We start from the raw sequence: 17,682 nt of genomic DNA on the forward strand, positions 1-17,682 counted from the left end.
CCGTGGGCATCTTGCTAGAGAGGCTCACAGCTCACTGCAGGAGAGAGCATGCTCCGCTCCCGTGTGTGCAGCCGGAAAAGATGCTTCCAGTGCGCAGGCTCCGGCCAAGTAGTTGTCGTCATTATCAACACAGGAAGCAAATGCTTCAAACAAAGAGCTCTTTACATATTAAGCCTTTTCATAAAGATTTAAAACTGGATACTTAAGCATTTGCTCACTTCTGCGGATCAGTTGACCAGTTTTGGTAGATTTTCATTCACGCAATAAACACGTAGTGAACACCTACTGTGTGCAACGTTGGCAGGAAAAGCGGTTGCCACAGAAGCATAGTGTAGCTTTCAAGGAATTCAGGATCTCCTGAGGGAGTCTTTCTGCGGTCCTGGCGTTTTGGGCCAGTCCCATATGGGGATGGGAGTGGCCGCCCGCCCTGGGAGATGGGTCAGCTGAGCCTCGAGGATCAGAGGAACATTCCAAGAGGCGCCTTCCAGGCTGCGTGGAAATTGCTCGTGTATTCAGGGAACAGGGAGTAACCGGGTGTGGCTGGAGCATGAGGCGTGGCCGGAGGTGAGGCTGATTCCTGGAGCAGAACAGGTTTTCCCTGGGGCCAGGGCCGGAGTGCAATCAGAGCTTTTCTCCTGATCTGCCCCAGTGCCACCATCACTGGAACCTCTGTCCTTGCCCTTCCGCAGAGGCTTTTAAGGGTGGGGACGGCAGGCGGAATCTCTACCTAAGGCCATCTTGCACGTAAATAGCCAGAACATCTAACCTGGGATCCTACTTTGAACCATCCTGCCCTGAGACCCATCTCTTCCCCTCGTGTGAGGGCCGCTGCGCCCAGCCTGGCTGCCATCTCAGAGGCCCGCAGAGCACCTTCGCAGACAGGCGTGGAGAGTGAAGGGCATGAGGATGAGGGGACACTGTCTTTCCTCCCTCATTCACAGAATGGTAGGGGGGACAGACAGGACCCTGCTTCCCGGGCTGTAGCTGCTTTGACACCTGGAGGAAAGCTCTAGCACATGAGAGTCACTGTCAGGTAACCCTCCCTGTGCCAGACGCTGAACGCTTTACCCGCGTGAGGTCATCTAACCGCCCTCCAAGCTCAGAGCCCTGCCAGCCAGAGGGCACCCTGCCCGTGCAGGCCGGGGGCAGTGGAGCCTGCCTGGGTCCTGAAGCATGAATAGGTCTTCAGTGGGCAGCAGTGCCACGAAGAGTGGTCAAGAAAGTGACCACATGGCGATAGAAAGTCCCAGGCAGCAGGGACAGCCCATCGCAGAAAAGATGGAGCTGCAGAGCGTAGACCAAAACTCAGGCTCCGAGGCCTGGTCTCGGATGAGGCCGGTGGCCATAGTATGGGGAGTCAAAAGAGTGGACGAGCATGGAAAGTGTCAGAATTTCCAGAATCAACAAGTCCTTCCAGGTTTGGAAATCTGTTTATAAGGGGGCTGGGGAGACGTCACCAAGTGGAAGCTCAGCCACACGTGGAGGACTCGTCATCTCTCTTAAGAAACCTCGTAGTCCAGTTGCTTAATGAATTAATTAAACTCATTGGCCTGACCCTGTTCTCTCAGGCCTGGGTTTTAATTCTCTTGCACTTGTGGAAAAGAGGCCAGGAAGAGGGCTCAGAATCACAGCCCTGTATCTGCTGGAGCTGCTGTAACAGCGCCGCACGCTGAGCGGCCCAACAACAGGCGTTTGATCCTCAGCGTCCTGGAGACCGGGAGTCCCAGCTCGAGGTGCGCGCAGAGCGGGTTCTTTCTCACGGCTCCGAGGGAGAATCCGTCCCAGGCCGCTCTCCCCAGCTTCTGGGAGTTGGTTGGCAGTCTTTGGTGCTCCATGGCTCATAGACACGTCACCCTAATCTCTGCCTTCGTGATCGTATGGCTATCTCCCTGTGTGCATGACTGTCTCTGGGTCCAAATTTCCCCTTTTTATATAGACACAGTCTTACTGGGCTAGGGCCCACCGTAGTGATCTCATTTTAACTTGATCATGTGCAAAGACCCTATTTCCAAATTAGGTCACATTCACAGGTATTGGGGATTAGGACTTCGACATCTTTGGGGAACACAGTTCAACCCATGACAGTCCCTGAGTGTGCTGTGTAGCTTACCAGCCCCACCCCTCATCCGCATCAACAACCCAGACAGGATGAGAGAGCACAGCGTTTCAGGATCCTTCCAGGTCCCGTCCTTTGCCCACCTCAGAGGCAGCCACCCTGTACACTCAGTCAACAAGGGACCCTCCCCAGGCAGATCCTGAGCCGGGTGGAGAAGCCTCTGAGGGTCCAGAGGTTCAGAGAGCAGCCCTGGCATCTGTCCTCCTCTCTGGGCAGAGACCCTGCTCCCACAGGCACGCTGCTCTCAGGAGGTGACAGAAAGACCCAGAACGCAACGGGTGTTCCAGACATGAGGGGAGGCCACTCCAATGCCATTTTTACTCAAAACGTCTATATATGTGGTGGCTTGGTACTGTTGAAATAGTACTATTAAGACGTTTTCCAAGTTTTGTAAGAAATGAAAAAGATTTATGATATGTGAGTGAAAGAAAGCACAATACAAAATTGTACATATGGTTTGCTTTCAAATACACCATGTTTTTAACAGCTTGATTGAAGTATAATTCACATACCATATAATTCACCCATTTAAAGTCTACAGTTCGTTGACTTTTACTATATTTACAAAGTTGTGCAACCATCACCACAGTCAGTTGTAGAACATCTCATCACCCCAAAAAGAAAGCCTGCACCCCTTGGTCACCGTCCTCCAAACCTCTGTCCTCCCCCCGCAGCCCTGGACAGCCTTCGGTCAGCTCTCTGGCTCTAGTTCGCTTTATGCCTGTATTTCATTCAACTAGATATCTTTCTTATCTCAGAAAAAATGACCGGAAATACAGGCCAGACAAAGATGACTTCCACCAGTGAATGGCAGAGTTAGGATTTTCATTTTCTCCTCTATATTTTTGATATTTTTCTAATTATACAATGAGCATGAATTGCTAATAATCAGAGGGGGGAAACATTTTCTTTAAAAATAAAGAGAGAACTGTCTTGCTCTATTTAAGTAGTCCTTGTGGGTTATTCTGAAAACATCCCCGACACCTAAATCACAGCTGTATTTTATGGGGGCAAAAAATGTGAGTTCCAGACAGCTGACTTCTGATAGGAACTTCGGAGCACAGTTGTTAGAAGTTGGAGATGCTTGTGTGGCCCTTGTGTGCTCTGCCCAGGATTCCCAAGACCTGGCCCCGCCAGCCCTGTGTCCCCCTCCCCGGGGCCTTCCTGTCCTCAGTCAGGTGACTGCTCTCAGCCCTTCACAGATGGTGGGATGGCTCAGGTGAGAGGCCCTGTAATTAAACCACATCCTTTCGCCTCTTTAATAACATTGGAGACGGAGAGTATAATTCCATGCGGGGACAGAAGGAATATATAATTTAGTGTCCTTTTCCGGAGTCAATATGAACTTCGCGCATGTAGCATCTTGCACACTTCGGGTGTAAAAAGTGATCTGCTGTCTCAGCAAGTGTGTTGTGTGCTCAGAGTGTGTACTGAGCCCGTCCCGCAGTCAGAGGCTCCTCGGACGCATGTCCCTGTGCCTGGGAGTTTCACACATCACTGTCTCCGATGAGTGGACTTTACACTGGAGGGAAGCTAGCCCCACCGACTTGGTTCACCAAACAAACTTATCCTGGCTGCCGTCACAGAAACCCGCCCGCCGCCTCAGCTAGAAACCTGGGCACCGTCCTTGACCCGCCTTGCTCCCCTGTGCTCCACATCAACTCAGATGGACCCTAATTTCTCTGATTGGCCTCTTCTCCTCCATGCCCACCGCCGCTGCCCCGCACATTTCTTGCCTGGGTGACGGCGGCAACCTCTGAATGGCCACCTCCTTTCTGCCCGCTCCTGCCCTCCTTCCTCCTGACTCATTCCCAGGTGATCAACATCCTCCTCCTCCATGAGCTCTCATGGCTCTTCGTGATCTGACCCCCTCAGCTGTCCAGTCTCATCACCCACCGCTCCTCCCCATGTATCCGTGTTCCCGCTCCAGCGGACGCCCCTTATTCCCTGGTGTGTTACAGCCCCATCCATGGGTTCTTAATCCCAATTCCATGGACAGAACACAGGCGGACATGTGAGTGTCCTAAAGTAGAGTGCATGACCGTGTGTGTGTGTGTGTGTGTCTGTCTGTCTAGGAGGAGAGTCCCTGGCTTTCACAAACTTCTTGAAGAGGATCTATGAGATGCCCCCAGGTTTAAGAACTTTGCTCTGGTGTGGAAATGTGTCCTTCCCCTTCCATGCAGTGTCTCACCTCCCACGCTGGTGAGCTATTCCTGAGGACTCCCCTCAAAGGTCACATGCTTTCGTGCTTCCTGTCCCTTTCCGTGTCCCCATGGCTCTGCTCACCTAGCACCTTCCCAGCTGGGCCTCCGTCACTTGTTGATGGAACGTACCTGTTTCCCCTCCTGGCCCACGAGCTCCTGGGGCCGGGGGCTGCCCCTCTCTGCCCCCGCCTCCAGCCCAGCGTCTGGCACACAGGCAGCTCTTAGAAAATGCTCACAGAAGAAGGAAAGAGACCGGGAAGGGCATGCTGGGCGGCTTCTCTGTGGAAAATGTGGGAAAGCCCCCACTCGAAGGGCAGTGGCGCTGAGTGTGGTGAAGGCTTCGGACCCTCGAAGCGCCTCTGCTGCCTCGTGTACCCTCAGAACCGGGCCTGTGGGGACTGTCTCCCCTTCGTGAGGTTGCAGGCTCTTACTCTCTGAGCTTGAAGGCCCGGTTGTCTGGCTCCTCCAGGGAGGAATCAGATTTGCATTTGCCATGGGAACTCGCTAGGTGTGTAACGATTTTTAATGACAAATTCTGAGCCCTGTGTTTTTCTTTCCTTTCCTCCGTCCCCTTTCAGATTGATGCACTGAGTAAAAGAAGCAAAGAAGCCGAGGCAGCCTTCTTGAATGTCTACAAGAGACTGATTGACGTTCCAGGTAAGCGCTGCACCGACAGCCCACCGGTGGGCAGGGCATCTGGGGAGGGCGTGGGCTTCGGGCTCTTGTCTTTCCTAAGGGAGTTGCACCATCAATGACAACTGCCCTGGGGAACCAGGGAGTTCCAGTAGGGGAATTCTCCAAAACCCAGACCTTGGGTGGGTGTGGAAATAAGATGCACATTTGCTACAGTGATCATGGAACCTCCAGTTGGTGCCTTTGTAAACGCAGAAACTCAACTCTGTGGGGCTCCCTTTGGCTTTGGTATAAAATGCTGCCCGATTCACAGAGAAGCAGTGGAACCTGTGTGTGTGCTGTGCGGACGCTGAGGATGTTCACGGTCTGAGCTGACCGATTCCCGCGTTCAGGAGCAGCCCTAATAGGCCCTTGGAATGCCCACTCCCCGCCCAGGTCATGCAGGGCATCAGTGCCCTCTGGCCAAGTCTTTCCCTTAAGAGTTATGGCCAAGGGCAAGTGGTAACCCCAATAGCTACAAGCAAGGATGTGAGTTGCTTCTTCTTTGAAAAGAGCTGGAGTTAAAATTTAGCAATGCTAGCTCAGCATTCGGAGCAATGATGCCTTCCCATTCCTTATCCTCATTTTAGAAAGTGAGACGGAATTTAGAGGGCCTTGAGCCCATTGGTCCCATTGGTCCCCTGTTCCCGGGTGTTCCCCTCACCTAGAATCCGTGGGGAGGTGATGGACGCGATCACATGTCCCAGCTCCTTCTTGGAAAGACTCAGATCAGAAAATTAGGAAAGTCATTTGAACTTTTTCCTCTGCTGACCAAGGAAACCGAATTACTACCACAGCACGCCCTCCCAGTGGAGTTGCACGCTTGTCTTTGTCAGTAATCCTCTGCACATCACTGACATTATTAGAACTACTTTCACAAAGCAAAGCACAAGCGGTCTCCTTTATACCTGAGCTTATGTTCTAATTGAGGTCCACCAGAGCCCACTGTGGGCTTTGCTTTTCCCTTCTGGGAGCTGGGGTTAATAGAGGTCACCCCCAAGCAAGGGGCAGCAGAAAGCACCTCGGACAGGGAGCAGAGAGGTCCAGGGCCTTGTAAGGCCTCTTGGTCACATTCCTTTTCCTCTCTGGACCTCAGTCTTCTCATCTGTAAAGTGGAACAGCCTGGGGGAACAGCCTGGGGATGGAGAATGGTTTTCTTTTTTCTAGACTTTCACTGTCAGAGGAGTTTATCCAGCTTATCTTAGTTCCAAATTGTAGCCTTTTGATTCTCTGCAAGAGTTTGTAACCGCCTAGGGCTTTCCTGCGGCCTCAGACCGAGGCTCATGAGGGGGTCCTTCACAGCCAGTGGAGCACTTGATGCCCAGGGTGCACCGTTTCTCAGGCCCTGGCAGCTTGGTGGGCCCAGTGGCATTTTCCTGTGCAGATGCCAGTTTGGTGTTGGTGACGTAGTTGAAAGGCGGCTGTCTTATTTCATCTTTGCCCGAGACCTAGAGAGCCTTTAGCTACTGTTTTCTAAATAACCTGCACTCTCTTTTTGAAAAGCCCAATTCGTACCTGGTTTCCCTTAGTGAAGTGTCTCAACTGGGCAGCCACGTTAACAAGTTGGTGGGTTTCTTTTTCTGCCATAATTTTCCATCGCCATTTCCTGTCGAAAAAGACAAGAGCGTTTTTCTCATCAACGTTCCTTTTTGCCTGAGTAGGCCTTATTCATGTAGATATATCACATTTAAAGAATTTTGATCATAACATGAAAATATATTTATATTCTACTCTTTTCACTTAATATTATACCATAAGCATTTTTCCCATATTGGTGGTGTTCATAATTATCCTTTTTGCCTGGAGAATTAAAGTTTGCATTTGCAATTTATGATAGTGGGAGCAAATAGTGTTTGATGTTCTCTGTGATAATAAAAGTCAGTCAAAGTACGTCTGCATGCCATGTAGATCGCTTTTACCCGCCTCCCACACATTTCTTTCTTACAAATGCTGTGGTCTGCCAGATCCAGCAGGGTAGTTGAAAAGCAGGCGTGGAGCTCGGAGCACTCTACCTGTGTTTTGAAGTTTGCTTATTGCTCAGATGAAGTAATCCTGCGGCCGAGGCTTACAGGAAGGGTCTGGTCAATAGCGTTGCATTTACTGACAGTCACTCACACAGTGGGGGGCCTCGGGGGGCCGTAACTGTCTGCGTGCTTAAGGCTTCAGTCCAGCCAAACCCAGAAACATTGGTGGGTGCGTTAAGTTCTTCTAGTTGCGAGAAACAGCAACTCACGCCATCTCGGAAAAGTGGAGTGAGCTCTTGGGAATAATGGAACAGGTATTTCAGCTGTGTGCCATGTGGCCCAGCCCCGGGACCGCAGGAAGAGGCAGAGCCAGAGTCCCATCGGCCTCGGAGACTGGCAGAGAGACCTGACCGAACCACCCCCACCCACCGCCCCTTCTGGAAGTCTTGTATTTGTGTGTTTTCTTGTGTCTTACCTGCTGGTCCTACTGGAGTGACGGCTCCTTGAGGGCAGCTGTGCTTTATCGCTCTTCGCCCAGCACCTGGAGCAAGGCCTGGCATACCACAGGTGTGACATGTTGCGTGACCCCACAAGTCTGCTGACCCAGAGCCACCCCAGAGTCCTCTGCGGCAGAATTCACGAAGGGTCACGCTAGGGGCTCCGAAAGCTTGGTCCATTTCTCACTCCTGAGTATCAGCTTGCATACCCAGCGGCCTCCTGGACATCCCCCCGGGGTGACTGATGGGCACCCCGAAACCACCACTGTGCCCCAAGGAAACCGCCTTCTTCCTGAGTTCCTTCTCTTGGTAAGCAGCACCACCTTGTACTCACCTGCTCACTCCACAGCACTGGGTCACCGAGTCTTGGGCATTCTGCTTCCAGAATGTTCTCGGTTCCATCCCAGCTTCTGCCTCCTCTCTCATGTCTACAGTGTCAGGACATGAGTCTTGGTGTTTACGGGGTTGCCTCTCTCTGGCCCGTTTGCTGCTCTGCTGGCAGGCCAGGCCCCTTCTCACCCGTCTCCTCCTGCCCCTCCAGATTGGCTGTTGGAGACACCACATCCTGACGCCCGGGCCGGCTTTGGGGTGCCCTTCTCACGCACACACCCCGCACCAAGCACCCATGTCTGCCTCTCTCAGAACCGCTTGGTGCTCGGCGATTTGCCTACCTGGCCAGGCAGAGAGACAATGCAGTCTCATCCCTAATGATGTCCCTGGCGTCTACCCCGGTGGCTGCCACATAGCAGAAACTCCCTAAATATTTGTTGAGTGAGTGAATAAATTAGAAGATGGAATTATTTCTGCAGAATGCTCTCTGAGGTTCTCTGGTCTCAGTCTTCAGTTGTTCACATTGAACCCTGCTCCTGAGATGGACACTTTCCGTTGAGGGAGAGTGTTCTGCGGCATTCGAAGAGCCTAAATTGTGAGAGAACGGGATGTATCTTTCACTGCGTTATTGCAGCTGAATAGCGCTCTGAACTCCCCTTTTGCTTTGGTGTCACTATGAAGATTTATCTGCCTGCATGGACGCTTCTATGACACTTAGCAGTCGGGGTTCATCAAACCTGGAAGGCCTTGGGTTTCATGGCCAGTGCTGACGTCCAGAATCTGGGTTTGGTTCAGCAGCTCTCCTGCTGGCGTCCCAGGCTTTACACACACAGCTGAGCGTGGCGTCCCCCTCCGCCCCAACCGTTCATCTCCTGCAGTGGTGTGACGACTCCTCCGTCTTGTCGTCTGCCACATCCAACATCCCAAGTGATGTGGTTTCTCCTTCCAAAAGCTCCTTCATGTTAAAGACCCTAAATAGACATTTAAATGCACAGTCGTCCTGATGAGTCCTCCAAAGAGTTAAGAGTTAAGACCCCTCGTTTACATTCTTTCTCATTTGCCGTCAGATCACTGCTCAGTCCCTAGTCAATTTTGAGAGTATTTTAGGATCCCTTTGATTGGAAATATCCTGCTTGCTTTGGCAGAGCATGCTGTCCTTCCGCACTGCTGTGGTCCTCGTGTCCTGGGGGTGACTCCTCAGCGCCGTGGCACCTCCCCTCGCTGCGTCTCGGGAACCATGCTGAGCCCCAGGGAGAGAGCAGGGAGCAGATCTGCCGGGTGGCTGCCTGTTCTCATGGACGGTAGAGTCTGGTGGGAACACGGGCATTAAAAAGGAATTGCACAAGTAATGAGTTTGGGGGTGATGAGTGCTTCGAAGGCAGAGCCCTTTGGGCATGACAGTGTAGATCAGGAAGGAGTGGGCAAGCTCAGAGGCGGCCGCCCTGGGGCAGTGAGTGAAGTTGGAGAGAAATGGCAAATTTCAGCTGTTGGTAGGAGGTAGAACAGGTGTGGGAGAAGGCGACTAGGACAGCTCTAGCCCAGGCCTCACTTACCGCACGTCAGTTCCTTCATCTCTCGATAACAGTCCTTGTTGCCATGGTTGCATCTGGATACAAGATTAAAAGGAAGACCAACAAAAAGTCTGGAGAACTAGCGTCCTCTTCCTAATTCTTGATCGTCTCTAATTGTTGTCCTGGTTGAAAATGGCCCTTGCCTCTGCTGTCAACGTCATAGCTGTAGGAGAGTAGTTGACATTTAGATTCATAAGCAAGTTAGAATTTTATGTCATTAATTTATGTGGCTTCATCTGTCTGTTTTATCCTGGACAAATTTTAGATCATAATGTGTATGGTCAACATACAGGAATTATCTTAAATTTGCAAATATGTAAATTTTTTTATTCTACATCTCTAATTGAGATTTATATTTATTAAGTTGCTAATGATTAGCTGCATGAGGAAAGGCACTGTGGCCGTCTGCCAACATCATGACTTGATAAGGACGCGTGAGCAAGATCCCCCCCGACCCCGCCACCGGACAAGGAGTTCCTCTCCGGCAAGCTCCCTAATTGGGAGGCCAGCCTCCTTTTGCACTGGAACCCATATTCGTGGGTGAGAGCAGAGTTCCATGACTCTCTGTCAGCAACAGTAACCCCAGGTGTGCAAGAAAAAACTCAAGGTATACTCTTTAAAGAGCCATATTCTCTCATCCCCTCGGCCGCACTCCCTGCGGTCCACCGGGAGCCTCGGCCCCTGCTCTCCCATGTAGGTGCTGAGAGCCCACACAGTAGCTTCCAGAAGGTCTTCCTTGACTAAACAGGCAAAGTAGGTGGACTTCATCCCTTACTGTAATGAAACAAGAAAAAAATGTCTCCACTCTTAAAATGTGACCCTCTCTGATAGCTAGGAATATCCTGGAATGGCCTCTTAAAGGCTTTTGTGTAGCTGGAATTTTACTGTGTTCTGAGCAAAATTTTGATGGTATGCATAATCTGCCAGTAATTAACCTTGCGTGGGTGACTTGCTCTTGCTTTTTGGTACTTTCTCAGATTTTTTACACTGATCCTGTATTTATCTCTATAATCGGGGGAAAGGCAAAAATCAGTAAAATACTCAACTTGTGACCTTAGTTTCTGAATACCCCTTGTTAATGGATTACAGATAAGAACTTAAGCAATAGTCGATGGACATTTATCAATTTGTGTAAAATATGACTGTGACTTCTCTGTCCCAGAAACCTCTTGGTTAATGGTATTTTTTTAAAGTTCCTAGAAATGAGGAAAAGAGAGAAAGTCGGTGGAGCCACCACCTGTGGTTGGTGTCACAGAACTTCTCTGCTTTGGCTGCAGAGTTCATTGGAAGAACCTCTTTGCAAGTTCTCGTTGCCTCCTTGCCTCTGGCTGTGGCCCCCTTAAAAGAAGCATCTTTTGGGACCAGCCCGGTAACATAGTGATTAAGTTTGTACACTCTGCTTTGGCACACAGGGTTTGTGCATTCGGATCCCAGGCACAGACCTACACACTGCTCGTCAAGCCATGATGTGGCAGTGTCCCACATACAAAACAGAGGAAGATTGGCACAGATAGTAGCTCAGGGCCAATCTTCCTCAAGCAAAAAAGAGAAAGATTGGCAACAGATACTAGCTTAGAGCCAATCTTCCTCACCAAAAAAAAACCAAAAAGAATCATCTTTCACTCCTTGCTAAGATGTGGTTTAGGTCCAGCAGACACAAACACAAAGACAGTGCCTGGAAGGGTTTATTTTAAGATTTAAATCTTAGGAAGCACATTATCAGTGACATAAAATATTCATTGACTCATGAAACCCTGCTAGAACTCAGTGTTTCGTGACTGACTTCTCTCACTTTATTTCCCTAGGATGACTGCCCTGCAGTTGTGTGCAGAAAGTCTTAGTTTTCATGAATCCTGGGAGAGAACTAGTTGAGAACCCACTCCAAAATGCCCCTACTCCCTGGTGCCCCTGAGGGGGTTTGATTTGGACTTAGGAAAACTTCCTCTCCTGTGAATATCCCCCCTGGCCCAGCATTGGAAGATCCAGAAATAAAGTGGAACATCGTCGTTTTTGAGAACTGCTTGTTAATGCCCCTCTGTAAGAATAGAACACTAATCTGGGCCTTTGCCCCTCACACTAGTTTCAAGCAAGGCCACGCTGTCGGTTAAAATTAGAAAACACCATTCCTTCCGTTCTTCTAACTTCTTCCCTATCAGCCGCCCGCTCAGGGATCCCATAGCAAGACTCCTGGGAAAAGGTGACAAGACCTTAGGATTAGTTAGAAATACCCAGTTGCTTCTGATACTGAGGTTTCAGTCCATGTGCTAGTCGGGGGCTTTTTTGAAGGCTGTGGAAGTGTGGCCGCTCCCGCCGGATCCCGTAAGGTTGCTCCAGTCCTTGTGTTCTGGGTCTCCTGGCGTTGGCCACGGAGCCAGTGCCCATGGCCCCTCCAGAGAGAACTCTGCAGCCTCAGGAGCCGGAGATCACAGGGTCCCCAGACACATTTTCAGTTTACTGGCATCAAACCTTGTGTTTCACACGTAAGAGTCAACCACCAGCACCGTAACGGGACGGAAAGGGCCCTGGGGCTGCAGCGTGGGGTGAAGCCTGTGGGTTGCAGATGCTCTCCCGTCTCCCTCCTGGGCTGCGGGACCGGAGCTGGTCCAGCGTTGGGGACAAAAGGACGAGGGACAGTGATGCTCTGCCCAACACTGCATGCTGGCCAAGGAAGCAGCTTCTCCACCCTCCGTGAACAGCTTACAACAAACTTGGGGCCTGACAGCTCCCCATTTCACGTCCCCAGTGTTTGCAGGCTGAGCAGTTAGCCATAAACATTTTAAAGGAAGCAGCCTGACAACAGGGGCATTCGCACACGTGCCTGCCCTCTTCAGGACCGTCCCTCTGCGTTCCTGTCCTCACACGGCTCGGGTGCGGGCACTCGCTCCGAGGGACTTGGGGACTCCGTGGTTCACTGTGTGGGGTGGTGTGTCGCCTCCTTCCCCCCTCGCTGTGACTGGGGTGGTCCTGGCACACTTGATATCTAGACAGCTTTTCATCAGTTGCTCATCAGCATGCTAATTGCTGTATGACTAATTATGCCCTGAATTCCAGTTGATTTTCTTAATGAGACAGCTGGGTTAATTATGTAATCGTATGATTACATTAGCCTAGAGTGCCCTGGCGAAAAGCAGTGGCTGCCACGCCGTGATGTCATCACAGGGATGGCACTCACAAGGGGCACGCTCATCCTCTGGCGGGTGGCAGGGGACGCCGTTGCCCGCAGGGCTTGCGGGGCAAACGTGTGCTCCGGTTTAGTGAGGTCCGTCTTTTCAGGCCTCACGACTTACGGAGAAGCGGCTCCCTGCAGGCCCCAGAACCCTTTCCCCGTTCCCCGGCGCACTGTGGCCCCCACGGAATTGGAAGCCCTGCTTTGCAGCCTGTGTAGCTCTCTGTGACCTTCGGCACTGTCCTCTCCGTCTTCCAGAACTCCCCTGCACCGAGACCGTTGGGCTTTATCGGGGCACAGCAACGCGTCCTTCCCAGTGACCCAGGGCGTCCGACACAAAATGTGCCAGGGTCCCTGGAGGGCCAGAGCAAGTTAGTTACCTGAGGTCTAAACTGCATAGCCGGCCCCACCCTCGTTCCCACTCTGGCCCATACCTGTCCTGTTTCGTGCCTTCTTTCTGCCCTGACTGCTACACATCTCATGTTTTGCTGGGAAAATACATGTGATCAGAAGAAGAAGACGCCTTCCAGCCACTGGCCAACTCTCTACTCCCCATCCCGGCAAAGCTCCTCTGAGTCAATTCCGCCCGCTGAGCCCACCTGTCAGCCGCTTACACTCTTCCTTCGCAGGCCTCCCTGGCCTTCCTCTCAGTGTGGGAGTCCCCCGGGACCCTGTTCTTAGCCTGTCTCTTTTCTCCGTTTACATTCTCTCCCTCGGTGACTTCTGATGTCCGTTGGGCTCTCAAACTCCACGTGACCACAGAGAAGGGCTGGTTTCCCCCAAGCCCTCCCAGAGAGGTGCATGGTGTCACCATTCATGCCACTGCTTAGGCCACGAATGCGGGGGTCAGCCTGAAGTCCTTTCTTTCCCTCACACCTATAGCCAGTCTGTCAGGAAGCCCTATTGACCAGCTCCAGAATGTGTCCCAAATTCGACTGCTCAAGGCGTCGCCCACCACCTCCCTCGTCCAAGCCCCCTTCCCCTGCTCGCTGGGCTCACCACCTTCATTCAGCCCCCCGTCCATCCTTGACAGCAGCCACACAGGTCTGAGGCCGTGGTCTCCAAACTGCTATTAGTCATCTACCCCAACAGTAAAAATCTTGAATTTGCACCCTTAATGTATTCTTATTATTTATTTACTTATTTAAATGTGTAATTACAGCAGAGTATTAAATACATTGTAAATCATATACTAAGAATAGAACTAAAAGGATGTGATGAAGAGTAAAAAGGACTTAAAATTTATATTTTATTAGGGGTACAAAAGCTTTTTGCTCACTATAAAATTAGATTTTAGGGGCTGGCCCCGTGGCGAGTGGTTAAGTTCGCACACTCCGCTTCAGCCACCCAGGGTTTCGCCGGTTCAGATCCTGGGCGCGGACATGGCACCGCTCATCAAGCCATGCTGAGGTGACGTCCCACGTGCCACAACTAGAAGGACCCAAAGTCAAAATATACAACTATGTACCAGGGGCCTTTGGGGAGAAAAAGGAAAAGTAAAATCTCTTAAAAAAACTTACATTTTGGAATCAACTTGTTTGAGGCATAATTCATATAGGATAAAATGTACCCATTTAAGTGTGCAGTTTGATCATATGGCCAGCCTCACAATCAAGATACAGAACGTTTTTCTGTTGCCTCAAAAGTTCCCTATGATCCCAGACCCCAGCCACCACGGATCCGCTTTCTGTCGAGCTGGGTTAGAGTCGTCATTTCTGGAGTTTCACGTAAATGGAGCCAGTGGGTGTGCCCTCCATTCTCGTGTGTCCGGCTTCCTTCACTCAGCCCGGTGTTTGGGTGTTGCTGTCACCGTAGTCTCAGTACCGTCTCATGGCTGGGTGGGCTCCACTGGATGGATGCACAGCGGTCTGCTTACCCGGCCCCCTGTTAGTGGACAGGTGGATTGTTTCCAGTGTGTGGCTGCTACGGGTAAACCTGCTGTAAGCATCACGGATAGTTGTCATGAGGACACAGGTTTGCATGTCTCATAGGTCAACTCCTAGGGCTAGTATTGCTGGGGCGTAGGGGAGGTGTGTGTTTAGCTTGATAACAAACTGTCAAACTGAGTTTCAAAATGTTTGTGTCCTTTTGTCCCCCACAAGGAACACATGAGAGTGCAGTTGCTCCGTGTCCTCTCCGTCACTTGGCATGGTCCATCTTTTCAGTTTTAGACCTCCTAGTGGGTGTATAGCAGATTTCATTGTGATTCTAATTTGCGTTTTCCTGGTGACTAATGATGCTAGATATTTTTTCATGTGCTTTTGGTCACTTAGAGATCTTCACTTATAAAGTGGCTGTTGAAATCGTTTGCCCGTTTTTTTTTAGCAGGTTGTTTGTCTTACTATTGTTGTAAATTTTTAAAGTATTGTAGATATAAGTCCTTTGTCAGATATATGTCTTGTAAATATTTTCTCCCAGTTACCATTTGAAAAGTAAAAGTTTTTTATTTTAATGCGTTCTAATTTATTATGTTTTTCTTTTGTTGGTTCTTGCTTTTTCTGTTTTGAGAAATTTATTGCCTAACTCAAGGTCATCAATTTTTTCTCGTGTGTTTTTAGTGAAGTTGTATAGTTTTATCCCTTACCTTTAAGCTTATGATGCATTTTGAGTTAATTTTCACGTAGGGTATGAAAGAGGGTCAAGGTTCATTGAAAATCAGTGGATGATACATATATGTGTGAGATTTTTTTCCTAGACCCTCTTATTTCCTTGATCTGTATGGCTATCCTTATTTAATATCACACCATCTTGATTACCGTAGCTTTATAGTCAGTCTTGAAATTAGATGATATAAGTCCTTTATCTTTGGTCTTCTTTTTCAAAATTGGTTTTGCCAGTTGAGTTTCTATACTGATTTTAGATTTAGCTGATCGGTTTTTACAAACAAGCCTTCCAGGATTTGGAGCAGGATTCCACTGTATCTGTGGATCAGCTCGAGGAGCATTGACACCTGTAACGCTGCCGAGCCTTCCAGTCCAAGCGTGGTGTATGTGTTGACGTCTTCTTTCATTTCCCTCCGCAATGTTTGTAGTTTTCAGTGTACAAGCCTGGCATATGTTGTGTTCAGTTTATCCCTAAGTATGTCATGTTTTTGGATGCTATAGTAAATGATGTTTCCTTTGTAATTTTCCTTTCCAATTGTTAGTTGCTTTTGTATAGAAATGCCATTAATTTTCATGTAATAATGTTATATTTATGACCTTTTAAAACTCATCTATTAGTTCTAGAAGGTTTTTTGTAGCTTCCCCAGGATGTTGTATCTTGAATATTCCATGTACCCTTGAAAAGATTGTGTACTTTATAGTTTGTTGAATGGAATGTTTTATAAATGTAAGTTAGATCAAGTTGGTTGATACTGTTATTCAAGTTTTCTATATCCATATTGATTTCCAGTCTGTAATGCTGTATATTTCTTTCTTTTTTTTTAAAGATCTGTTGCCAGTCTTTTTTTCTTCTTCCCCCTCAAACCGCCCAGTACGTAGTTGTATATTCTAGTTGTAGGTCCCTCTGGTTGTGCTATGTGGGACGCCGCCTCAGCATGGCCTGATGAGCGGTGCCATGTCTGCGCCCAGGATCCGAACTGGCAAAACCCTGGGTGACCGAAGTGGAGCACGCGAACTTAACCACTTGGCCACAAGGCCAGCCCCACATGTTTGTTTTTCTTGCTTTTTTTGCAGGACTAGGACCTCTGGTACAATGTTAAATAGAAGAGGAGAAAGCAGACATCCTTACGTTGGTCCCAACACTAGGGAAAAGTGTTCCGGGCTTTCACCATTAAGCATGATGTTAGCTGTTGGGTTTTTTGTAGATATTCTTTATAAGGTCAAGGAAATTCCCTTCTATTCCTAGTTTGCTGAGAGTTTTTGTTGTGAATTGGTATTGAATTTTGTCAGATTTTTTCTGCATCTGTTGAGATGTTGTATGATTTTTCTCCTTTATTCTCTTAATATGTTGAAATAGTTTGATTGATTTTCGAATGTTAAAGCAATCTTGCATTCCTAGAATAAATCTTACTTGGTTATGATGTATTATGCTTTTTAGAACTTGCAGGATTCCATTTCCTAATATTTTACTACGGACTTTTGCATTTTAAGTTCATAAGGAATATAGGACGATAGCTTTTTGCTGGGTTTTTCCCCTTTAATGTCATTGTTGGGTTTTGGTATCAAGGTAGCGCTGGTCTCATAGAGTGGAGATCAAGAGTGGAGACGTGCTCCCCCTTCCTCTCTCTGCTGAAAGAGTTTGTGTAAGCTTGCTATTATTTCTTCCTTAAAACTTCTCTAGTTCACCCGTGAAGCCATCAAGAGCTGAGATTTTCTTTGTTTCAAGGTTTTTAGTTACAAATTTAATTTCTTTAACAGATATAGGGCTACTAAGATTTTTTATTTCTTCTTGAGTCAGTTTGGTAATTTTTCAAGGAATGATCCATTTCATATAAATTATCAAAATTTTTGCCACAGTGTTCATAATATTTCATTATCTGTTAAATATCTGTAGGATGTGTCGTGATGTCCCTTTTTTCATTCTGGATCTCGGAATTTATAAATTCTTTTTCTTCTTTTCTTGACCAATCTGGCCTAGAAGCTTATCAATTTTAATGATTTTTTTTAAGAACCAGCTTTTATTTGCATTGCTTTTTCTCTTTTTGCCCTGTTTTCAGTTTTATTGCTTTCTCTTCTTGTGATTTGCTAACTTCTACTTACTTGGAGTTTAATATGCTCTTTTTTCAAGTTTCTTAAAGTGGAGGCTTAGGTCACTAATTTATTCCATTGTGGTCAGAACACATGCTTTACATGATTTCTGTTCTTTTAAACTTTTCAGGACTTGTTTTATGGACCAGGGTATGTTCTGTCTTGATGAGTGTTCCGTGTGTGCTTGAAGAGAACACGTATTCTGTAATTGCTGAATGGAGCGCTCTGTAAGTGTCAGTCAGGTCAAGTTGGTTGATAGTGTTATTCAAGTCTTTTGTATCTGTACTGATTTTCTATCTAACTCTACTATCAATTAGCAAGAATGGAGTTTTGAAATCTTTATTATTGTGAATTTTTCTTTTTCTCCTTTCAGGTCTGTCAGTTTTTGATGCATGTTTTTTGAAGCCATGTTTTGGCATATATATCTCTTTAGTTATATCTTCTCAGAGATTTGATTGTTTTAAGTTTATA

At 48.4% G+C, this 17,682-nt stretch overlaps 1 protein-coding gene across 7 annotated transcripts in view; it reads left to right on the plus strand.

Annotated features, from left to right (window-relative positions):
• CUX1 (cut like homeobox 1) overlaps nucleotides 1–17,682 on the plus strand; it is a 359,761-nt gene that overhangs the window by 187,022 nt on the left and 155,057 nt on the right. For all 7 annotated transcript variants that reach the window (XM_044746858.2, XM_044746859.2, XM_044746857.2 and 4 more), the window contains exon 4: nucleotides 4,899–4,977. In XM_044746858.2, the coding sequence (XP_044602793.1) occupies nucleotides 4,899–4,977 (79 nt within the window). The remainder of the gene's footprint in view (nucleotides 1–4,898; nucleotides 4,978–17,682) is intronic.

The sequence above is a fragment of the Equus asinus genome, chromosome 14 (assembly GCF_041296235.1).
Source record: "Equus asinus isolate D_3611 breed Donkey chromosome 14, EquAss-T2T_v2, whole genome shotgun sequence".
Taxonomy (NCBI): Eukaryota; Metazoa; Chordata; class Mammalia; order Perissodactyla; family Equidae; genus Equus; species Equus asinus.